This window comes from Amphiura filiformis, chromosome 20, assembly GCF_039555335.1.
Source record: "Amphiura filiformis chromosome 20, Afil_fr2py, whole genome shotgun sequence".
Lineage (NCBI taxonomy): Eukaryota > Metazoa > Echinodermata > Ophiuroidea > Amphilepidida > Amphiuridae > Amphiura > Amphiura filiformis.
In genome coordinates, this window is record NC_092647.1 from 28,734,773 (window position 1) to 28,760,657 (window position 25,885).

Genomic DNA, 25,885 nt, shown 5'->3' on the forward strand with positions numbered 1-25,885 from the left:
TATAAGTTCCTCCCTAAATACTTTTTAGAATAAATCGAAAAATATTTGAAGAAATGCAAACATGTAAAAAGGTATGGGTAGCCTTATTTGTTTTACACATACGGACCAAATTATAGCGTCACACATTGCATTCAGTCACAATGGTTCATTCAACTTCATTGTGTAAAAAAAGAAACCGTTTTAAACAGTGCTAAAAGTTGCATCTGAGTCCATAGCATTCAACTCTCAAACAATACAGTCAGCCAGGTATATTCATGTGTTTGTTAAAGAAAACCTGACTGCTATGCACTCAGGTGCAACTTTTAAAACTGCCTCTTTTCTTACACAATTAACCATTGTGATTGAACGCACTGATGTGTGACGCTACACATTGGTCCACATGTGTAAAACAAATAGGGCTATACACGCCTTTTTACATTGTTACATTTTGTAAAATACTTTTTGACTTATTTTTAAAAGTATTAGGGGGAACTTATAAGTTGTGGACCCTATATTTATGTCCTGAACACTTTTAATAATTATTGTAGCATTAGAATGTGAACAAATCAAATTTTTACTACAATCAAGAACTAATGTTTTTAACATGAGCATAATTTATAGTTCATATGATGCAATAATGTACATTAGCACACTAACCAGCAACTATACTTTGCAAGAAATTTCTTAAGCAAAATAAATCAGGTAAGTGGATTTCAAATCCAAGACACATTATAGATGCCTACAATTAGTACGAGCCTGGTACACATTTAAGAGGTTTTTAAAAGGTTTTGAGCCACAATTACTGACCATGTAGTATAGTAGCACTTACAAAAACATACACATTTTTCAACCAAAATGCTCCAAATCTTTGAACATCAAGGAACCCTGAAATACTCCCATATTTCAACATTCAAACTATAATAAATTTAAATAAGACATGCAGAGAGATCTGTCACTGTCAAAGCAAACCCCACCATCCACATTTTACATAGAAGTAACTTATCCGAAATTGATTACAACTGTAATTCAATGGAATGGAAGCATAATAATACAACAGTTTGAAATTGCTACTCAAAAATAAAATAGAAACACCACAGCTCCAACTAGACCATTTTTCACCAATGTGGCAGTGGGTCAGAGTGCATTTCATTGAGTGCAGCCTCAAATCGCTAGTGTTCGCTCAACGCACTGGTGTACACTCACAGGTGCTTAAAGATACCGCATAGATGCAAGAGCGAAACAGCTGTTTGAACATGTTGACGTCACTGTCACATCAGGGTGAAAAATGGTTTAGTCTCTGCTGCTGTCGATTTGATTCTGCTCACGTCACACAAACCGTCTACCAATGATAACAGATCAAAAGCCCTTTTCTGATGTGACAGTTGCATGTCAGATCTCTACAGCCAATCAGAAACAGTGTTAAGTTTTGTGTGGAGAGCAAGCAGAATTAAACTTTTGAAGTTACAGAACTACTTTCTGTTTCAAAGTTCTTGCTGTTTCACCTTGTTTCACAGAAACAAAGTTTACAAACACATTTTATCTAAATTCATTTATTTTATTTTTGTTGTTATTCTCTTTTGGAATTCAGTCCTTTTTTTTGCTATGTACAGCAAAATACATATTGCAAGAATTCATTTAATTCATGTATATATATTTGGTTGATACATATTAATAAGTATTTTTTGTCACACTCATTTTGGTAGCCTATAATGTACATATTATTTTGCAGTAGTATAACCATAGTTCTTGGACATATTGCATCACACTATGCATAATATATTGCATAAATGTACAAAATCAGTCTTGTTATTATGATTGGTTTCTCAGGCAAAGGGTAATTGTTTTTGTTTTTCTGTCATTTTTGCTGGACCATTTTTCATTGCAAACACTAAGTTAGATTGAGAGCGTAATATATGGGTATGACCATTTAAAACTACTGTTCTGAGTAATTAAGAAGTGTCAATTTAAGTATGAATGAGTATTAAATAAAATTGAAAGAAAAAATCCAGAAACTTCAAAATTTGGGTAGGTATTCTATTGTACAGTAAAAACTTTCTCAGAATTTTTCAAAATATGTGTCAGTCAGGAAGGCTGACATCATTCTAACCAACAATGAAAAAATATTGTTCATATTCCTTTACTTCCAGTCAAAAATGTTTTTTAAATCTTTCAATATTTTGAGATACACGCTATCACTTTTTTTTTTTTTTATGACTGACATTTTGTTTTTTATTTTAGTATGATACTGATTTAGTTCCTAGGAGACCTAACAAAACCTGTTCTACAGTCCTGACTAACCTGGATGTAGCATTTGGGGAATTTTGTTTAGCTGTAAGCGAGTAAAAACATCATTAGCTGTATGCAAGTACAAACATCAGCTTTTGGACAGAAATGAATGTATTTTGATGGAAAACTTCAAAAAGTTTTCAAAAACACATTTTTTATAGATATTTCAAGCTGCTTTTTGTGATTAAAAAAAATCCTGCCCCACCAACACTACTCGGAAGGTCTGCCTACCTGTCAGTTGGATGTTTTTGGTTGCCTTATCTATATTTCTTCCAAACATATTTGCATTAATAGAATGTGTTTTCTAATGTGTTCCTTTTAACTCAATTTGTTTCAGATTGTTCAAAATATTTGAATGAATACAGGAGTGATATTATTTGCTTTGTTGATTTCATCATTAATAGAAAAAAATAAAGAACAATTATAGAATAAATAAATGTAGATTACAACAGCCTGAGAGGGTTTAAAAATAAAAGCTGCTTAAACATGTTGACCTGTAAATGTGTAAATGACAGCATTAACATTTGTTGATCTGATATTTATCAAATTTCCCCCCATATCCAATCTAGTAGTCTTCTATAAGGTACTGCATTGCCATAATATGCCCTTTGTAATTTTCAAAGTGCACAGGTTTAATGGGCTATGCCATTGGATATCCATACACACCTTAAGGAAGACATGACGTTAATCTCCCACAAAGGGGTCACCCATTTGGGTAACCTTATTTGAAATCACACTCCCTGTGTGGAAGATTAAGGTCATGTCTTCCATAAGGGTAGTATGGAAAGTGGTCTGGCCGGCATTGTGGGATATAGGGACAGTCAAAGGCTAATAGTATACATGAGAAAGCCTGTATTGATCATTCTCCTAATTGGCTCACTTAAGGATCTACTGCCAGTCAGCGGCACTAGCTTTGAAGTTTGCCGTGTTCTACATTAGCTAAGCACTACTTGGTGCGTATACATACTTTTACGTGTGCAATCAAAGTGGCACATATGTACACACAAGAAGCAACGCTAAGCCAATGCAGCAACTTCAAAGCTAGTGCCGCTGACTGGAGGTAGAAATATAGACTATAGATGGGGTAAATAGCTTTGACATCCATAAACATACAAGGTCAGTTGGACAAATTTGACCTTTGGTTCTGGTTCATTTTATTTACGTTTATATAAAGGTAGATCAGATTTTTTTCGTATTGTGTTTTGTACCTCACACTGAGGCGTGTACCAAAATAAGCAAATTCCCAAGCTTTGAGGTCAATTGCACTAACCGTTTTGATATTAGAAGTTAAAATGTGATCCCAACGGTCCATAGAATAAGAAGGTATGTCTGATATACCACAAATTTCACCAGGATTATGATAAAAATATGAGCTTTCCTACTGATGCCAAAATCTCCATTTTGATAGGATAAAGTGTGTGGATGAGGCCACCCATCGTTAATTATCAGTGTCAAAGCTAAACCCCATCATCAGCTAAATGTGCCAATTACAAGCATGGTCTATTGAGTATACCATGACAGCATTTTATAAATAATACAAAATACATACATTATGGATACCTTATCACATAACCGCATAGGCATACACACACACGACAAAGATGGGTTTGTTTCTATTACATATATGGTGACCCACGATTCAACATGTATAATATTAAGAGATGTACTGTTATGGTTTGCTTCATGATGACGTTATGCATCATCACATCTTCAGAAAACAATCTCTAGTACTATTCCATGTAGTTATACCCTGAAAAGAACGAACAGAAATAAAAACAATTAATTTTGATAGCAATAAATGAGTACATGGGGCGTTTTATATCTTGCAAAAAATTTAGGTGAAACAACAAAGCCTTATTCATCAGAGACTTATTTTACAGACACATAAAAATGAAAATAAAAGACCCCCCCCCTCCTTCAATTTCTTCCTGAATATGTGCTGTACCTCAATGTTTGAGTAGTAACACACAGGCTTTATGTGCAGTTCACTCTGCATAATCCTGGAACCCAGGATTGATTGCAGACATCAGAACCATGCATGATCCCCTATCTCTTTTTGAATAGCTCCGACACTTAACATGCACAGGCAGCAGAACAATTTTAAAAGTAAGGGGGCAGTCAGTGGCTGATGATGTAGAAAATGTAAATAATGGCAGTGAAACGGTTCGTGACCATCATGTCACGCTTACGCAACATCTATAGGGTGTTTGAGGGGGATGTGCACCCGATCAGAAGTGAGAAACTTTTTCAAAAGGAAGCCCCAATTGAAGACATTTGGTGAGAAAGGAAGAGAAATAGTTCATGAATATTTATAGTATTAAACTATTTCAATTTGAAAAGCTACTCACATCTAGGATCCATTAACTTCCATTTTCTGACTCCCACTAAGTTGCACTGTCATACACTGAACAATATGATCTAATATATTTCTCTCTCTTCACCAGGAAGGGGGAAGGGTTTATTTGTAGCTAAAATAATATTTCCCCCATGATCCACTGCAAGTTACTGCAATAGAACCTTGCATTAACACACAATATACTGCAAAAGTGCCTTGCAGTAGTAGCCAAGTATAAAGGCTACTCTCATTAGCAGCGAAAGGGAGTTTCATGGGACCCCTCTTCAAAGAATCAACTTATTGTAGGCCTGTAAGCGGAACTTACACTGCATGAAGGGTCATATACATTTAAGAGACAGAAAGTCAACAATAACTAGAGCGGTTCTCGGCTTTCGCGGTTCTCAGCATTTGCGGTTCTCGGTGGGTGTTTTCGACGCAAGGCGTCGAATGGGATGCCTCCACCATGGGGCGATTTAAATGTGTACAAATATTATAACACTAAAAGTTAACTAAGTGGTAAACAAACAAACATAAGTAAAAGAGGAGACTGAATTTGACCTTAGATGACACCTGGAAGACCCCAAAACAACCTTTCAATGACCCCAAAATGACCGCCCAAAAATTCGGCTCTAAATGTTGACTGTACCCACCAAGTTTCATGCCCATATAGTAATTAGACTAATTTGACCGCAGATGACCCCTGGTGACCCCAAAATGACCTTCCAAAAATTTGGCTCAAAATGTTAACTGTACCCACCAAGTTCCATGCCCATACAATAGTTTTTACTAATTTGACCTCAGATGACCCTTGGTGACCCCAAAATGACCTTCCAAAAAATTGGTTGTTAATGTTGACTGTACCCACCAAGTTTCATGCCCATATGACAGTTTTTACTAATTTGACCTCAGATGACCCCTGGATGACCTCAGATGACCTCGAAATGACCTTCCAAAAATTTGGCTCTGAATATTGACCGTACCCACCAAATTTCATGCCCATATGACAGTTTTTACTAATTTGACCTCAGATGACCCCTGGATGACCTCAGATGACCCCGAAATGACCTTCCAAAAATTTGGCTCTGAATATTCACCGTACCCACCAAATTTCATGCCCCTACGACAGTTTTTACTCATTTGACCTCAGATGACCCCTGGGTGACCCTGGATGTCCCCAAAATGACCTTCAAAAAATTAGGCTCTGAATGTTGCCTGTACCCTCCAAGTTTTATGCCCATACGGCCGTTTTTACTAACTTGACCTCAGATGACCCTAGATTTCAGTTATTGATTTGACTTACCCTTTTTGATATTTTGATTTGTAAGATAGCATAATTGATGAATATCTCCTTCAAGTCTACCATTCTTTGTTTCTTAAATCTGTCTACCTCTGTTAATGCCTTCTCCATAAATGACCTGAAATAATGCACAAACAAAAGCATGAAACATATACTAATGAAACTCCGAAACATATACTGGCCGATCTGAACAATACAGTTAAATCTATTAGTGACGGATGTTGAGATTTCACAAACATTGTGAAACCCATAGCTTTGGCAATCTATAATATATTTGAGATGTTTGTTTTTACAACATTTTAACATTTCTCAAAGGTCTACTTTTAAAAGATGCAAAAATTGCTAAACATTAATGGCAAGTTTCTAATCTATGGCCAATACAATTCACCTGCTCAACCTTTTCCCCGATGTCCATTTCTAGATAAATTTGTGGTCGACATCTGTCACTATATATAAGCATGCCTTGATGGTTTTAGATATCACAGGCATATTTCATACTGTCTGAAATCACTCGAGAAATTCATTAACAAACACCTACCAAAGGAACTACCCCTTCATTAATTTTGAAAGACTATAATGTATAACATGTACAGCAACTTCACATTATGGAAAAGCAACAACAATTAAACAATTATATTTTCTACACATTTTGATCTCTCTTGTCCAATAGTCCAATTGCCATAAGCTGCACTAAAAAGTTACCCAAGTCAAAGCCAAACGCCTTGTTTTCATTGCAAGCATCGCTATAGCAACTATTTTTGAATATTGACACAAAAGTAGCATCAACATGTGCTAAAATTAAGTGGGCTCCTTTTTGGCTATTCTAGTTTGAAAATCTGATGCACAAGATTTGAACCAATCAAAAGGCAGTCATACTTTCCTGCCATTGCAGTGCACCATGGCAATGCAAAAAAGATGATACAAGGGATATATAGCTTTGTTTCTTTGAAGTAGCTTGCACCTAAAATGTTCTCTCAATCTGCTGCAAGTTATCTTTCATTATAACACAATGTAATATACTGCAATATGTATCTTGCATTAAACACAATAAACTTACTCTACTTCTTTGGTTGCCTTGGTGACCGTCTCTTCTCCTTCTTCAATTTGGTCTTCTAATAGTTTGACTTGTGCATCCTTTGCTTCTTGACTCTCTGGACCAAATATCTTGCTTCTCATACTTCTAAGTGAAAATGCTTTAGTTGGAGCAGTGCCCTATTCAAACAAAAATGAACAGTTATGTTAGAACTAGCCCTGTTTGCTAACCGTGACACCCCTGGAACAGCGTAAGCGAAGCGAGTCTACTGTTAGGCTGCCTTAGATCATACAGGTATCAGAAACCCAGCACAGAGACTTTGTCAAGTCATGCAATCATTTTTGGGTAACTATGAGTAGTAGGTTATCACAGTTGGCAAGAAATCCGATTGAATTCCAAACAAGAACAAAAGCATAATTTCCAGTATACAGAAAAAATTAGAATGTGAGCAGATTAATATCCTGTTCATGATTTGAGCAAAAGGATTGAATAGTATTCCTTGCATTTCGGTGATACACAACACTATATATTATGTAAATTTTTTGAAGTGTATGAGTACATCAATGTAGCATTTTCATTCAGTTTTAAATACACTGCCGTGTTTCTACATATAATAAAAAGAAATTTTTGAGCCCCTTATTGAATTAAGGAAAACTTCATGCACTTAAAGTTGGATGACCTGATTGACAGCCTCAAAGTTTAGGCCTGACATAATTTTTATGTAGATGTTTGAACTAAAGTGTGGTAGCAGCAGGGCAGTGTACCATGCAAGAGCATGTACATGTACTATTCTATGGGCCAATTAAATTGAGATTTTTACTTTTTGGGTGTTGGGCATATGTGTACATCCATATCAAAAGGATGCACTTGTCGGCTGCTACATGTGTCTCATTTCACATAATAACTGGGAATAAATACCAGACTCATTTCAAGTGGGGGTCCCTTTATATCATCCCCAAGTCACATAGCTTATTAATACAGAGAACATTCCATAACCATGTCACTTGGGGATGATTTGAAGTGACCTCCACTTGAGATGAGTCTGGTATTTATTCCTAGCTATTATGTGAAATGAGGCACATGTAGCAGCCGACAAGTGCATCGTTTTGATATGGATGTAGTGATTAAACTGGACTTCACACCTTTATAATGAAATGAATTCAACATTAACACATGCACTTTTATCAAATATGTAACAAAAAGTGTTTCGTTAATTCAACATTCAAGGGAAATTGGTCAGGAGTAAGATTTCTGTACATTATATGTGACACAATCTGGTCCATGGGGGCCAAAGGCGGCATTTTTGAAAATGGAGTTATTGTAATTATTGCATTACATTATACAATAGGCTATCATTTACTGAAAACACCAAAGTTCTAAATTTATGAAGGTTTTTGATGTCTATTTTCTTACGTATTTTATTGCTTTTTTTTACTCCATATTTTTACCTTTATCTCAGTTTCAAATTTGCCACCTTTGGCCCCCATGGACCAGATCGTGTCACATATGCAGATATCAAAATGCATTGGTGTCAGCTGCAGTAACCCAGATAAATAATGTTTGTGTGTAGTACAAACTTACCAGTATTTGATCTCTTTGTAGTGACCTTGATGCTAAGTTTTCTTCTGCCCTCTCTAATTCATATTGTAGTACTTCTTGCTTTCTACACACATTCCTGTAAAGACAACACAACATGCTTATTAACCAATATAATTTTTTTTAATAGAAATATTTCATATCTATGCAACTGTAGCTGTTTTTTATTTTGGTCCTAAACTCTTTAGGTCATGTATTTTGTGACCTGTAGAACAGGGCTTACATGGTTAACTGTTGGTAATATGGTTAACATCTTGCCTAATATATGAAATATAATGTACATTACAAATGGATACAATATTGCTCTTACTTTAATGACTCGGCAAAGTAAATATATTCTTTGAGTTGGTCAGCTATTTGTTCTTCTTCTGACAGGAAGTCATCTATATAATCTTTATACCTGAAAAAAAATCAAACATAAAAATTGTCATTTAAAATGAGTCTGGGAGATATTTCATCATCATATTGACCTTGATTTTGACCTTCGATATAGACATTGATTTTGACATTAACAGGGGCGGATCCGTTAGAGTGGGGAAGCCTCTACCAAATCCACAAAATCATGCAAAATCAACCTATTTCTTGGTACCAAAAAGCCAATTTTTGCCTACCAGCCTTGTGGTAATCTTATTCTTAGCATTTTTAAAATCCTGGCTTCAACCCTGATTCAGGACTGTACAAGAATCCAAGAAATGCATTGCATACATATATTCATATCATTAACATATTGATTTTTTTTTAATAGGCCTAATGCCTGATATGCCTAAACATGCGTAAGAATCATAACCATTCCAAAAAGTCAATTGGATTTTCAGAATTTTCAACTTTCAGGTATTTAAAATACCTCTTCCTGAACAAATAAACTTTACAATCTCTAGACATTGTTGTGAAGCACACTCAAAGCTATAACGAGAACCAGATAAGATGGGACAGGAATTACATTATTATTGGAAGAGGATTGAATTTAGAATGCAGGAGGGAAATCAGGGTACCCAAAGTAAAACCTACCAGGATGGGCTTGGATATTAAACCATGCCCAATTATGTCACTGCTGATGGGAATCAAACCTGGACCCCAGTGGTGAGAGGCAAGTGCTATGATCACTACACCAAGAAGTTCTACCGAGACCTAGATCTCAAATATATATATAATTGGGATGATTCATACCTAGTTGTTAATCCAACAAATCTCTTTTCATATCCTGATCATGGGGGTGCATGCATATATAACGCAACAGTTAAAATGTCTTCAGACTCAATTTATTTGAGTAGTCAAGTTAGCTCAATTGATAAGGCGTTCGACTATGGTGCGAGAGGTTGCGGGTTCGAACCCTGGCGGTGCCTAGTACGTTCTCGTGGAAAAATTGAGTTAGCTTGAAATTCCCCTGGACAAGGAACTAACTGCTAATTGTCTCATTGTAACCCGTCACGAAACTCGGGAGCTGATCCTGGTTGCGATGGTTATTTGTGGAATGTCTAGGGTGTGCGCTCTTGAAGCAGCAAAGTCCCTGATTTGTTGTTAAATGGTTTATGGAATGATGTGGGCCGTAGTGGTCAGCGACAACCTGTAAAGTGTGCTGAGGCTTGTGGATCAATGTCTAGGTGTTGTGCCTGTGCGTAGCGCACTATAAATCAGTGCGCTTTAAAAAAAAAAAAAATTATTACAAAACATTTGAAAGTGGTGACTGCAAAGGGGGTGGAAAAAAAAGGGGAAAAAAAGAAGCCAAATTGACTTACGCATCCATGAAGTGTCCAGCGCTCTGCAAGCCATCTCCCATTTCTTGCTCAATGCCACTCCACTCACTAAAGACACGGCCATAGTTGCCATGGATTTTATGTATACCATATAGTCTATCTGCTAGTTTCTGTATGGGAAAACAATTCAAATTTAACATATTTAGGAACTTTTTGTTTTATTTGTTTTTAGCGGGTTCACAAATCGGACAAATTTAGAACTGTCAAAGATTTTGTCAGGAGTAGCTCTGACTATTACTTTTCTGTTGACACAGAGTAATCTTCAGTATTAAATGGCTCTTCATTTCAGAACCACCAAAAATGTTCACATTAGCAGACAGGAGTGGTCTGCTTGTTCCCTGTTCAATGGGCAGTCTTTAGTGAACTGCTCTTTTCAGAGCCATCAGTAGGCAAGGAACAGCCTACATGTCTCATACTTAGGCACCTCGTCCTAGTTGCTCTCTCTCTGGGTTAGATGGCGCAGGATTGCGCTGCTGTGGTCTTCACAAGAGTACGCCATCTACTTCTATCAAAAGCCAAACGTGTTGCACCATACATTCCGTGTGATGAAACGTTATTCACATCATTTGTCCAAGATGTTGATGGACGTCCCCTTCCACACGATGGCCTTCCACAGCTCCCTGAAGAATCTGCTTCTCAACTCCACCATCCTTTCTAGTAGCTAGTAGTAGTAGTAAAATTCACTTATCAGATATGGCCATTGGCAAAACGAGTTCATATGTTGATATATGGTGCCCTCTACAGTAAATTTTCTATCATGAACACAATCTTCCTTGGTCTACATGTATATTAGGCTATAGAGGGCAGTGCATATGGTTTCAACTCAGTGGGTAAATTATTATCACAGAGCTGCATTCATCAAGGGACACAGGTTATGAAATTCATAATGAAGATAGCTTTCACTTTTATGTGAATATTTTAGCTCTAAAATTGAATGACATTCTGTCCTCTTACTTCAACATACACATACAGTGTCCACACTGCTAAAAATACACTAAGATTAAAATATCCATATTGGTGCTTCAGCCAATCATCAGTCATATACTGCTGACACGTAGACTCTAACGCATATCAAATACAGTTTGATTTTTGAGTGATGTAAATAAAATTTCATGATATAAACCTACAAGCAATAAAATTAACATTTCAGTGATTCTGCAAACCATATTCTGAACATAGCAATCAGGTGGTGGCCGCATTGCATTCTCTAAATTCAGTACATTTTCATCGTCAACCGTGTAATTGAATGGGATTATTTTGAAATTTTAAAACGCTTGAAATATCACAAACAAATAGGCCGAAGTTGATAAATAATATAAATACAAGCTAAAACCGTTGGGGTTCGATAATAAACCCCACAAAACTAACCGACTATATTGGAAAATGCCATACGGCCGGGCGGTTTCACAAGTTGCCGGCTCGATCATGTCATCCGCTGCCTGATCGCAATTAAAATTTGATAGAAAGTTCAGATAAAGTAGGCTCTAATCATTTCCTAGGACTGTGTAGTCTCCTCACAGAGGAGTAAGATAAAACAGAGCGCGTACCACCAGTCAAAGTCTCCGCCTCATCCGATAATGAGGGCCGATTGTTCCATGAAATGCGACAGGCCAGCTCGAGACTGCTAGGCAATTACCGCGTATTTGTCTATCGCGTAATCGCGAAAGTACGCCACGGGGACTTTGACTGGTGGTACGCGCTCTGTTTTATCTTACTCCTCTGTGAGTCTCCTTCATTTCGGAAGTCTCATGTTCACTGGGCTCCAATAAAAATAAGGGGATATAGGCAGAACTAAAATTGTCTGCTGAAGTGTATCCATAATGAAACTACATGTACATCTATTGACAGTTGTACATTTGTTAGTTACTACTGATGGGGAAATTGCCAGAAAAATGATTACATCTGCTATCGTGTTCCTGTTGTCATCCCATGTAAATTCCTGTAGGAACAATGTTAATCCTGTTGGCATTGTGTACAGGGATGATGATGAGGGAAGTGCATAGTATTAGGGGATTCCCAAGGGGTGTGGCTAAACTTGTAACAGTGAATTTTACATGACATTTCTTTCCTAAAGATGTTGACCTTACGTACATTAGTGCCACATAATACATAACTGCCAATTTAATTCATATGTAGAGCATCATATTTATCCCATGGTTGCCAACATGCATGGTGTGTCCAATATTTTACACTACAAACTATCAGGACCAGGAGCCATCTTTGGGACCATTTTTAGCTCCTGGTCCAGCCATACTTAATATATATAAGGCTTGTATGTTTGATGTTTTACTTAATTTTGCATGTATAATATTCAATGTAGTTCTATGTATCTAAAGTATACATGATCTGCATGTTTGCAAAGAACTGAAATAGTAATTGTAATGAATACATTTCAGAATGTTTAGCAACTAAATTTGTTTCATATGTAAATGCATATGTGCCAGAAATTAACCATGGATGCCTGAACGAACAAGTTTGTGACACCTGACTCTGAAATATATCTGCAGGATCAATCTTGTACATTGCTGATCTCCTGCAGGAAGGGAGGGTGTCCTGTAGGTTTGACCGTAGGCATTTCCCGTAAGATATCAGAACCACAAGGGGGATGGGGGAATACAGATAAAGACTGATCTACACTTGTGTGCGACATAAAAATGGTGCTTGTTCATCTTCACAGCTGTAGTCTTGATGATTGACAACATAAATTTGGTTATACTACTAATACATTTATTTTAGAATCGAAAACTTTTATTGGTCATTCATTATATCTATGTTTGCAGGAACATGACAACGCTACCATTTTATTGATGTCAAATAAAGAGTATCTTTTACAGATTTTAGTTTTGAAAACAAATATACAATGATTTTATGTACACAATATGTTTATACACTGTAAGGCCAAAAAAAAAAAAAAAAAAAAAAAAAAAAAAAAGGTTTGTCTCTCACGAACGCCACAAGATAAGTATGTGAAAGCGATACAGCTGCTTTGTCTCACGCTGACCGCCTTTTTTAAAGGTTGTTTTTTTTTTCCCGATTTTCCGGTTCCCGATAGTTCACCAACGTAGTAAAAATGAATTCCTCAATGTCAGAAAACCATCGAAAATGTCAGGCAGCGCGATGCCATTAGTGTTGCAGATAGCCCGTGATCCCACACCGTAGCCTCAGTCTCGCTAGTTTCACGCCATCCTTGCAACGCACGCACGGAGCGTAAAGTCGACAAGCAAAGTGGATGCAATATAAAAGGACTTAGCCTCACGGAGAACTCTGCGATCGAGTGAAGCCATGTTGTTTTCATAAATTTTTGTATTTTTTGTAGCTGTTTTTTAACTAATTTTTTACCGCTTATTTCAACATGATTGTTCAGATTCGTGATAGTTAAAACAGGGGGACTGTGCTGAGGAATTGGGCACTGCATCGGTGCTACCGATTCGGTTACTCTGAATGCCCTAAAAATGAGTTGGTGTCGGGCGATTCACCTCTATGGAAACATCAAATCTCGCTCATACCAACATTTGTATCGTAACTTTGTATTTTGCACTGATTTTTAATAGTGATCAGCTCTAGGAAGGCAAATAAAATACAGTTACAGAATATTAACATTGCAAATTTGTTGCTTCTCTTTCATTGTAAGACCACTTGTAGTTTTCCAATACCTGTCTTGTGATTTTCATTTGTCTCAGGCTAAAAAAAAACAAAAAACAAAAAAAAACCCGCATTAGCATAGCTTCTAAACCAAAAAAAAAAAAAAAAAAAAAGCATAGCACTTAGCTTTTTTGGCAAATGTTCGTGAGACAAACCTTTTTTTTTTGGCCTAATATCATTAATATTGCACCTATTATAGAATGAATCTTTTATTATTTCCTGATTACAACAGACATTTGCATGGACATGTTAAGGCTGTGTGTATTTATACTATTGTGAAAAAATATAACTTTAAATTTATAGATTTTAGTTTCTAAACCAAAAATAAATAAAATATATATGTCCACAAACATGTATTCTAGTTTGTTTATGTTACACTTACTGTTCTATTATTCATATTGTTCCTATTTTAGGATTAGAACTTTATCTTTTATTGGTCATTCATGCTTACACTTAGCATATAGGGAAATGACAAAGCAAAGTAATCAATGCCAATATGAAGATATTTGATAAATTTTAGTTTTGAAAACATGATTTTATGTCCGTAAACACTTGTTCTGTTTTTGTTATCTGAGCTACATGTATTATTATTGCAACTATTTCAGTATTATTGCAACTATATGTATTAGTACATGTACCTTAGAATTGAAACATATCATTGTTTATTGGTCATTCATGCTTTTTATACATGTATGTTGCATTTATAGGGAAATGACAAAGCTATTTGCAAATTTGATGTCAAAAGATCGTTTACAGATTTTTGGTTTTAAAACCACAGTTCAATGACATCAACAACACTTTCATTCTGTGTCAAACTGTCACATGGTGATAGGCCAGTTGCAGGGGTAGCGTTTTAAGGGGTCTTGGGGCCCAGGACTCATTGATTTGGCAGGTCCCCGTGATTTGGACCCCTTAATTTTGTACGTCTGTGTAGAATTAGATGCCTGGACCCCTTTATTTAACAATTTGGACCCGTGGACTCAGCAGGTCACCGCTTACCCTGGGCCAGTGTATATAAATCTGACTTGCTTTAATTATTGTTAGCCCGTCTTTGACAGCTACTGTGTTTAGTAGAGGCCTACATGTATATACATATGTAATTGTTTTCAAGTATCAAAACAGTTTAATTTCTTCAATGTCAATTTCTACTTAAGAAATATCTTCAGTTGGTGAAGTGATCCATTTCTAATAAATTCACAGGAAATTGGTAGCAGCAGTAAGATTTGTATGGCATGGCAAGGGTCAAATCTCACTGAATCATGCATAGCGGTGGACATTTTTGCCAACTTTTTATTTTCATATGTTTTTCACTGCTAATTTCAGATCCGCAAATATGTTTTAACATGTTTGATTATATATTAGAGGTTAGGCTTAGGTGTTGGAATTTAGGTTTGGGTTAGGGACAGTAGTGCTAAAATCACACAAAAAAACTTATATTGCTAAAATCACACAAAAAAACTTATACTGCTAAAATTTCAAAATACATTTTATATCATTGGACACTGGACTGCTACAGGAAACCTCAATATTTATGATAATGAAATCAAATTATCCTTAAACAGGTCCCTGACATGTATTCTCAAACCACAAATTTGTCAAGAACTCTTCAGTTAAAGTCACAAAAAATTAATACCGCTAAAATAACACAATACATTTTGTAATATTATTAGACATTGGATTTGCCACAGGAAACCTCAATATTTATGATCATGAAATCAGATTATCCCGAAACAGGTCCCTGGCTACCTAATTGAAACCACTCTGCAAGAATATAGCCCAGACTTTTTTTTTTTTAATATTATCAACACACAGTTCATACTTGAATTATGTTTGCTGGTGGGTCACTGTGACCATCAAGGTGCCTATAATACTTTTATTTGGCTTCTCATTGACTAAAATCATTTTGACCCGTATTTTATCGGTCAGCCAGTGGGTTGTGACCTGAGGGGCACAAGATCAACACATTTTTAACATGGTGTTACCAATGGTCTGACTTTCAAACAAAATGAATGGATACCTTGGGCTATACTGTGTCTCGTCTCAAGTTAAGATTTTGCAGTGGCAGATTCGAATTGGTGCATTTACAAGGTTGCCTCACCAGTTTACAGACAAATCGCCATTATACGCATGCATATACGACCACGGGATTAGGTTAACATGCCACTGCAAAATCCAACAGTCTCAAATTGAGACAATACAGACTATATAGGGCCTAATTCATGGGATGCAAATAACACTGGTACCCATGAGGCATCTGGGCAAGTAGGTTTGCCTAGTATTTAAATAAAATTGCCCACGTCCTATTACTTATTAAGAGCCAGTCTCCCTTATTATGTACATGAATAAGGGGGGTTGTGAAAAAAAAAAAAATAGAATTGTCTCTAAGAAATACATATTAGCACCAACAACTCACATGTAAAATATGAGCGTGCACAGCGCCCTCGTTCAGCTTAAAAAAATTCTTGAAATTTCAGCCTCTCTGAGTCTTACTTGCAAATGGTAAACTTTGGAGGTGCATAACATTGTGCGCCATCATTATCCCAACCTGCATTTTGCATTTTTTTTAAGTACCAAATGGTTACATTACAAAAACCAAGAAAACAAATTGGGATCTTGATGGCACACAAAATCAGCAAATCCAATGATTTGATGAAAAGCGCCCTCGTGCAAACTTCAAAGCATCATAACCGGCTGCGCCCATCAAGATCGCAAGTCCCAACAAGTTTGAAATTAAAGACCTCCATGGCAATTTTTCAGCAAAAATTTTTTGGGATTTCGTTGGCGCACCCGAGTTAACAGAGGTCAAAGGTCAAAATTTCCTATTTTCGCATATATTTGCATGCCTGTATTATCGCTACGCCAACGCCACCTGACTCTCCTAATAGCATTTCATCAAAGAAGAGGTAAGTCTCTGCAAGAACTGAAAAAAATTAGCTTGGGATCTCTTGATCTTCATATTTTTCTGATTTTTTGAAAAAATGGACCTCATTTTGGAGGTCAATTTGACCTCTTTTTCCCACTCGCTGCACAATGTGGGTTTTTTACTGCATCACAAAAAGATGCGCCAAAAAGATCCCAATTTTATTTTTCATCGCCTAGCTTCTTTGGCGACCAGTAGACAAAAAAACAAGCAACAGCTAATTGGGATCATGTGGGCGCACTAATATAAAAGAGGTCAAAGGTCAAGCTTTGTGCCAAAGTGATGCATATTTGCCTATGTGCAGCACGAAAGTGGAACTTTGACCATAATAAAAAATATGCGCCAACAAGATCCCATCTTACTTTTTGGATGATTGGATAAAGGGGCTTATGTATAACTAATAACAAGTAAAAAAAAAGTGGGATCATGTGGGCGCACTAATTCAATAGAGGTCAAAGTTCATACTTTGTGCCGAATTTTTTTTCAATGGGGATCACCAGACATGTCTCATAGAAACTTGTGTGAGTGCATTTCAGATGATGCTGATTCCATCATGGTAGTTGGTGAGAGTAAAAAAAATTTTGTCAAAATACTTTGTCATATTTTGCAAAATTTGAGTGAAAGGTTGCTGAATTCGGCAACTTTAGAATAAAAATCGATTAATTTTGTATGAAGTATGAACTTTGACCTCTATTGAATTTGTGCGCCCACATGATCCCACTTTTTTTTTTACTTGTTATCAGTTATACATAAGCCAATAAATAAAATTGGGATCTTGTTGGCGCATCTTTTTGTGATGCAGTAAAAACCCACATTGTGCAGCGAGTGGGAAAAAGATGTCAAATTGACCTCCAAAATGAGGCTAAGTCCATTTTCAAAAAATCAGAAAAATATGAAGATCAAGAGATCCCAAGCTAATTTTTTCAGTTCTTGCAGAGACTTACCTCTTCTTTGATGAAATGCTATTCAGAGAGTCAGGTGACGTTGGCGCCCAATAATACAGGCATGCAAAAATGTGCGAAAATAGGAAATTTTGACCTTTGACCTCTGTTAACTCGGTGCGCCAACGAAATCCCAACAAATTTTTGCTGAAAAATGAAACTTGCCATGGAGGTCTTTAATTTCAAACTTGTTTGGACTTGGGATCTTGATGGCGCAGCCGGTTATGATGCTTTGAAGTTTGCACGGGCGCTTTTCATCAAATCATTGATTTGCTGATTTTGTGCGCCATCAAGATCCCAATTTTTTTTCTTGGTTTTTGTAATGTAACCATTTGGTACTTTAAAAAAATGCAAAATGCAGGTTGGGATGATGATGGTGCACGATGTTATGCACCTCCAAAGTTTACCATTTGCAAGTAAGGCTCAGAGAGGCTGAAATTTCAAGAATTTTTTCAAGCTGAACGAGGGCGCTGTGCACGCTCATATTTTGCATGTGAGTTGTTGGTGCTAATATGTACCAAAATTATTTTTTAGAGACAATTCTTTTTTTTTTTGTATCGCAAATCCGTACATAATAAGGGAGACTGGCTCTTAATGTCAAACATTAACCAGACATCTATAGCATAATTGTGGGTTCAAAGTGTGTTGCTATGACCTTAATATTAAATAGACTTTCTCAACACCTTTAATTTTAATATTAAGGCATTCATTTTCCTGTCATAGGACTAGGAGTCAACTCCCTGTAAAAATGACAGGCAGATGTATGGATAGCTAAAAACACTGGCAGAGAGACACACGTCACAACATAAACATAAACAATTGTGTAGGACTTGCAAACTTTGTAGCATGCCAAATTGTCAAAATGAAATCAAACAGTATCCTCAAAGCTAATTTCTCTAATAACAGATTCCTGTTAAAGGTCTCATTTAGTCTTTTAATACAAGGCTATAGGCTTAACCACTAGCCAGCTATGTTAGCGTATGACACTAACAAATATGCCAAAATCTGAATTTTGATGATTTTTACGATCCTCCGGATGAGCTAATCACTGAGTAAGCCGGCCTTTAATGTACAACGACATTTGTTTGTACCTACATACGTACAGAAATGAGGTATCTTAATTGCAAAAATTGCCCCTAAAATTATGCATTTATTTTCATTTCTCCATACATGCATTTTTTCCAAAACCCAATACTTTATTCTGTGACATTTGTGGTTGGAATGTTATCATTTCTATCAAGTCCTTGAATTTGAACCTCTGAACGAGGTCTAGTCTATACACGACAAACCAACCAATCATACAGTAATAAAATGCTACATTTGTAATATATCCCACCAAATCATATTATGACATGGTCGATTTTGTCTGCATATAGTTTAGTCATATCGTCATTTAGGCTAGCCCAAAGTATGTATGATACATCTATACATGAACATCCCCATACATGAGGATGTCTACTATGTCTAGTCCTTGCAGACAAGCCCAGAGGCTTCAGCTCATCTGAGAGACAGTCCTGTCATGACTTGACAAAGTCGTTTCTTAAACAGAAATAGGAGTGTATAGTATTTGATTAAAGGGACACCAGTGGCGTACCGTGGCCGCCCCTTCCCCGGGGGGCTGAAGAAAAGCCAATTTTGCTGCCCCTTCCTCAACAGCCCGAAAAGGTTGCCCCAATTTTTTTTTACGTCCGTTTGAAAAGTGAAGAAAAAAAAAAAAAAGGGATTTATAGGCGCTACAGCCCCAAAAGCAACACATTTGATGTATAGTACAATTTTACTAATTCTTTTTGTCGCCTTCTTCTTCCGCCGCCTCTTTTTGCCGCCCTTCTTCTTCCCACCGCCCTTCGATTTTGCCACCCCTGCTTTGACTCCCGGGCTGGCGCCCAAAATTTCCATAACAAATAGAGTTTTAACTTTTTTTCCACAAAATGTTTACTTTTCACTATCAGATATGTCCCCTTAATTTTTGTCAGTCACATCACATACAGACCTATAAGTTTAATATCATTTTAAACACAATCATTTCACATACAGAGCTATAACTTAAATACCATGTTCCACAATGTTACTCAAAAGATTCGCATATAGAATTCACCAAAATTGAAACTTTCAAGTTCCTTCTTCATAAAAATACCGAGTTGAGAAAGTTAATTTAGCAATATTAAAGTTTGAGGCTAAATCTAAAACCAGTATTGTACAGCTCTGTATGTGAAACACTTTTGTCCGTTTTTGTATAGATCAGTATTTGATTGACCGACATTTTGAGCCAAACAAATGAGATAAAACAAACAAAATCGCTATTTCATTCCACGCTTATATCATCGATGTGTGTATTAGTTTGCCGATCGTTATGAGGTCGAACGGTTCAATATGCTATGAACATCACATGAATTCACACATGGACATATATAAGTAACCCGTATAACATAAAGACGCATACTAATATGCGTCAAATTTCATCTGAGCAATGAGACATTCCAGCAAGTTAATTAATTCTGTGATTTGATTTTATAACAGATTTTGCCATAAATATATTACCTAGGTATGTTAGGCCTTAATTTGTGTAGGGTATATAGTGCATTAAAACACATTACAATGGGTAAAAATTAGAATTTTGAAAATAAAATGATGAGAGCATTTGTCATAGTAAATGTTACAATACTGCTTTATCTCCTTCAAGGCTGTCAAATTTGAAAACCCATGATCAAGAAATGAATAGTCAACACTGGAAATACATTGTAGCCATACAAAATATAGAGTTACTTGCAATGTCTTATGAAAATAGGCAGGGGAATTTCGTGATCCACAGCCTCATCTCCCCTTGACTTTTCTCAAAAAAAGTTGAGATTTTTAGACCACTGGAAACTCTGGCTTCATAATGTTTATGTACACAAAATTTCTTCCAGGGTTTCGCAAAAATAACGTCAAATTTGAATTACGTTCTGGTACACCAGAACAAAATTACAACACAGTGGCCTATGGAGTAGTGTGATACACATTATCATGCCTAACTCGCAAACGTAAAATCACAATCAACTGAAATTCTCTTCTCGGAATAAGCTTTTTTGTGTGGATATCTACTGATAAATGTCATAAAAGGAGGATGCTAGGATCACAAAATACTCCTTTAATTATCAAAGGTATGCTTGTTGATCATTTGATGAGGCTGAAGGCAAAATATTTTGGACAGAAAGTCTGTAACTGTTCCTTTAATACAAACCTACATGTACAGGCAAGGAACCCTTTCAGTAAGATGATGAGTCCATAAGATACACCCTTCTGACATGAAAGGACTGTATATGCTACTTGCAATGACTAATATATTATCACAGACAATACTGAATTACATTGTGGCTGACTCTTTGACCTACTGATGAGGGGTGAACAATGTAGGAAACCCTGGATAAAATGTCATTGAAAAGTAGTGGTCTGATTATTATGCTGTGTTGCACCTTACATACAAATCTGTCACCAATTAGAGGTTAATAAATGCGTATCACTTGTTGGGAGTGAAATTGTACATTTGAAATAATGCACACAATGAGATGTTGATGCGTCTACAATGTATACGGAAGGGGGGATGTATTAGACGCATAAACATTATTTTGTACAATTTCTCAAGCAACAACTGATACACGTTTATTAACCTATTTCAAACATGAGAAAAAATCTCATGATTTTTGCTATTTTTATAACAAAAATTGTCCCTTAAAATGTGGTTAAATATGAACCAAAAGAAAGATGAATGCGTCCAAAAGCATTGCAGGTACATGTTTGTGCATAATACATAAATAATGCATTGTTAGCATATATTTCAATCGTTTGCTCTGATTGGTTCTCACTATCTAAGCGTGTATGAAAACATACTTAATCACAGCTTTTGAGTAAAATTTGCTTCAGCAGTTTGGCTATTAGCTGGCAAAAATGTGTATGCAGTACTGGCATGTGATAAACATGCATACATTTAAACTGAGCTGGAAAAAAAAACCAATAACTGAAAAACCTGAAAAAGTTGCAAATAATGTCCAGGCCCACATATATATTGTTTACTTACAGCTCTAGTCTTGAGTAATGTAGTGATGTTGCTTTGTAAGTCTGTAGCATAATTCTTCAGTTCTTCAAATTGTCTGTAAGACAATACAATCAAAATGTACATTGCTAGAGTCATAAAATAAAGCCTTATATTTTATCATTATTTCCTGCTAAACGAAGCTAATTACATAATGATTTGATTAAAAAGTTCAGTGTCAAAAGCAGTATCAGTATCGGCAAGAGGATTTTTTTTACATGGGGGATGTGGTGGCATTGGGGGGAAATGTGAATTTCAGGGGGCTATGGGGGGGGGGGGCAAGAGTTGTGACTGGGGAGAATTTTCACCCCATGCCCCCATGGCAACACTAGTATTTTTCTTTCCTTCCTGAAAGTATTACCTTTTATGTACAATTTCCCTTGTATCTTATCATTCAACAAAAGAATAACAGCAAGATTGGTTCCTGTACTTGTACTTGTTTTCTCTTATATTCTCAAATTTACAGTACTGATCACCTTTTTCCCCCAGGGAGATATCACATTACAAAATAGTGCAGAGACATATATTTCAATTGAATTGAGGAGTTGTATTATACACTCACCTGTCTGGTTTCTTTAGACGAAATTGTGCATTGAGACTCTTCAGTCTGGAATCTTGCTGTAAACAATAATAAAAAAAGAAGAAACTCTCTTACCGGCACTCTTTAAAGGCTTCAAAATTAATCAATCCGACACTATAGTTATAATTATTGTACACATGCTATAATTATTACTTACTCAAGCTATAATAGTACATTTATTTCAAAACAGGTCAAAATGGTGTTAACAATAAGCTATCTAAGTGTGTGTCATCTCAAATTGAGAGTAATGATATGTTGGAGTTTGCAATGGAAAATTTGAATCAGTGCATTTACACGGTTGCATCGCCAGTGTATGGATAATTCCCGGTTAATTAGGTTAGCATGCGCGATTCCAAACTGCCACTGTAAAATGGTGTTACTCTCACCTTGAGACGAGACAGACTACAGTAATGAGCTAAAAGTATCTTGCATGTTAGTATGCTGACACATGTAACTGGTAAACACATTGAGAAACCTTTATAAATGCAAATATTTATGTTAAACCACTACCACTCAATTTGCATATTAATTTGGGTGGTTTAACATGAATATTTCAAGCTAAGTTTACCCTTTGAAAAGAGTAAATAATTTTGTATGACACGTTTGTTTGAAAAATTCAACAACAGCTTTACTTTCTTTCAATGAAGAAAATTAAGACTGCACCTCTGCAAGGCATAATGTAATCAAAGACACTTTACTAAATAAAGTGATACTGGTGAGGATTGCCAATAAAGAACTGCTGTTCCTACAATATCCAACTCCAACTCAACATTATTGCAGTGAGTGATTCAATAGCTTCCACACAGTTTTGCATGGAAGAAAGTTATATTCAGGCTGGGATCTATATTTAATTATTTATACCAATTTTCCACTAAAAAGGCAAACCTGAAACTGACCATTAGTGAAAAAAGACAAAAATGCTCTAAAAAATAGGAAAATAAATGCAAAATCATGATAAAAAATCTCAACTTGGGCTGAAAATTACAAATAATGCATACATTTCAGGAATAATAAAAGAGGAAATCAGCTAGAAAGAGGAAAGGTTTCAGGTCTGAAAAGGGTTCATATTTATAACCGAAACCCAGATTGCCAAATTTTTAAAAAAAGTTCGCAAGTTGCGCTCCAGTCGGATGAAATTAGTGTATCTGTTTGAATTTTTTTAAACATTTTCATACCAAAATTGACATGGGGGTGGGTCATTGTTTATGGAGACATGTCCCTGTGTGGTAATTTGTATGAAGTACCTCCTCCCCCCTGGTTTTGGTACGATAGATACCTGTACCTTCAAGACTACGTCACACAGGGGCAATCTGATTCAAACTGTAAGCTTCAATAAATCCCTGGATTACAGTCCAGACATCCATGTTCCTCTTTACGTTGCCCAAGGATTTGGCTACTAGCCAATCACTAGAAACTAAAATACTATAAATTCAGCTGTCTTTCAAACAAAATGAAAATTAATTTTAATAGAATTGAACCATATTAACTGCCTGCAGCATTCTGTTGATACATTTAATATTACAACAATTTACTCTTCATGTTGCTATAAGGCCATGTGTTTTGAACTCGCCACCCTTGGCGTTACATCACAAATATTATGATTTTTTACACCAATAAAGTTTCAAATTAGAATATCTCCACAACTATCAACCCTAAACTAGCAAAAGTATACATTTTTGGAAAGCTGAAGGCATAAGCAATTTAAATATATACATATGAACTCATTGTACAGGGTGACCTTGAAGTTATACAGGGTGGAATAAAATATTTCCAAATAAAAAATTGGTTACATAATGCATTGCTTATTACTAACTTGCAGTAATAAACTGAAAGTAAGCAACATTTATTTGGTTAGAGGATAGGGGGAGCCTACTGACTTTGGAAGAAGAAAAAATCACAGCTGTTTGGTAATCTCGGAATACAGGGTGTCCCAAAATATGTTCAAATTTTTTACAATTCCAACTTATTTTGAACTGAAACATTTTACCCCTAACCCATACAGAAAAAATAAGCCCATATTTAGATTCCTCATCAAATTTCCTCTCAGAAAATGTATACATTGACTATGATAGGATAAGTAATTAAAAATTTACAGCAACTTTTAGATTTTGAAGACATCCGCATTGCTTACTACAGTGTTTCATACGAAAACGGGTAGTTTTGTATGAAAAAGTTTGTATTTTATAAGCTTAACAAACCATAAAGAGTTCAAAATGATTAAAAACAATTAGCAGAATTGTTTAGCTGTAAATTAAGACCAAAACCAAGTTTATAGCCCCTGTATAAGTTATTTTATTCAAGTTACAAACGTGAAGCGCCCTGTTCCCATAGAGTTTATGTGCTCCTCCTCCCCCACCTCCTCCTCCCCCACCTCCACCACCCTGACTGCTCTCAATTCAATCAACCATAGCTTCGTTAGTTGAGAAGCTATATTGCTCATATTTACAGGGTGGTTAGTGGTATTAATTTGCTTTCAAATGAGACCAAAACCATGACATTATCTTTTTGTTTAGCCGAGGTATGATGAATTTAACAGATCAAAATGTGAAAATACGTAACACCACCACCATTTTTGGGTGGCGAGATCAAAACGCATGGCCACAAGGTAAACTACTGGGGGCCAATGGCATGGGGAATAACAGCGGTTTGTGGCAATTTTATTTCCACAACTACATTTCATGCTCCAGTAAGGTATTTTCACAACATATTGAGCAGAACCAAATCACAAGTTTGGCAAAAATTATGTACAAGGGGCATGCATCCAGGCACAAATATTGACAATGTAAGCAAAACCAAAAGAAAATACCTGTGCATTTGCTCCGTGCATTTGCTACGACAATAAACCGAGTGCACATGTGCAGAATAATGATGGTCAAAAATAGGTGCGTGGCAAAAGTAAAATAAAAACAAAAATTAATCAAAAAGGTTTTTCATTTCATCCGTCATATTAAGAGTCTACCATGCCACAATATAAATGCTGTTTAGTATGTTTCCTAGTGCAACCAATATTCAAAAGCAACAATTATTTCAAATGCACTGATTTTAATATTTCATTTGCATATCAAATTAATTATTACAAATGTACTACAGCTATAGATCTTGCTCTCCTTTACACTGTCTCCTTTACACTGTGAAACCAAAATGTGACTGGACACCATGAATCAGCCGTAAAGTCGGCCCCCGGTCAATTTTGTTTTATTTTGTGCTTAGAAAATATATATCATAAGCTTTAAAATGGTATATCATTTGACTTCAAACAATAACTCACTAGAAGCGGGTTATGGTTTGTTGAACTCTGTTTCTTCAACAAAATTGTACCTTTTTCGGTTCTACATGTGTCTTTTTTTCCACATTTCTGATAATAAATATCAAACAGTCATAATTGGCGGTCATTTCAAATCATCCCCAAGTCAACGAGGTTCAGGAATGTCCTCTCATTGTTATGTTATAATT

The 25,885-nt window shown here is 36.0% G+C and overlaps 1 protein-coding gene across 5 annotated transcripts in view; it reads right to left on the reverse strand.

Moving 5' to 3' along the window:
• Nucleotides 1-2,181: 2,181 nt before the first annotated feature.
• The window catches only part of LOC140142002 (sorting nexin-4-like), a 44,396-nt gene continuing 20,692 nt past the window's right edge, over nt 2,182-25,885 (reverse strand). For 4 of the 5 annotated variants that reach the window (XM_072163905.1, XM_072163904.1, XM_072163903.1 and 1 more), the window contains 9 exons: nt 25,239-25,262; nt 22,415-22,470; nt 21,838-21,910; nt 10,263-10,390; nt 8,837-8,926; nt 8,512-8,605; nt 6,955-7,109; nt 5,901-6,015; nt 2,182-4,015 (listed from right to left, as the gene is read on the reverse strand). In XM_072163905.1, coding sequence (XP_072020006.1) covers nt 3,968-4,015; nt 5,901-6,015; nt 6,955-7,109; nt 8,512-8,605; nt 8,837-8,926; nt 10,263-10,390; nt 21,838-21,910; nt 22,415-22,470; nt 25,239-25,262 — 783 coding nt within the window. In that variant the 3' untranslated portion in view covers nt 2,182-3,967. The remainder of the gene's footprint in view (nt 4,016-5,900; nt 6,016-6,954; nt 7,110-8,511; nt 8,606-8,836; nt 8,927-10,262; nt 10,391-21,837; nt 21,911-22,414; nt 22,471-25,238; nt 25,263-25,885) is intronic. The other variant, XM_072163902.1, reaches the window with a different exon arrangement.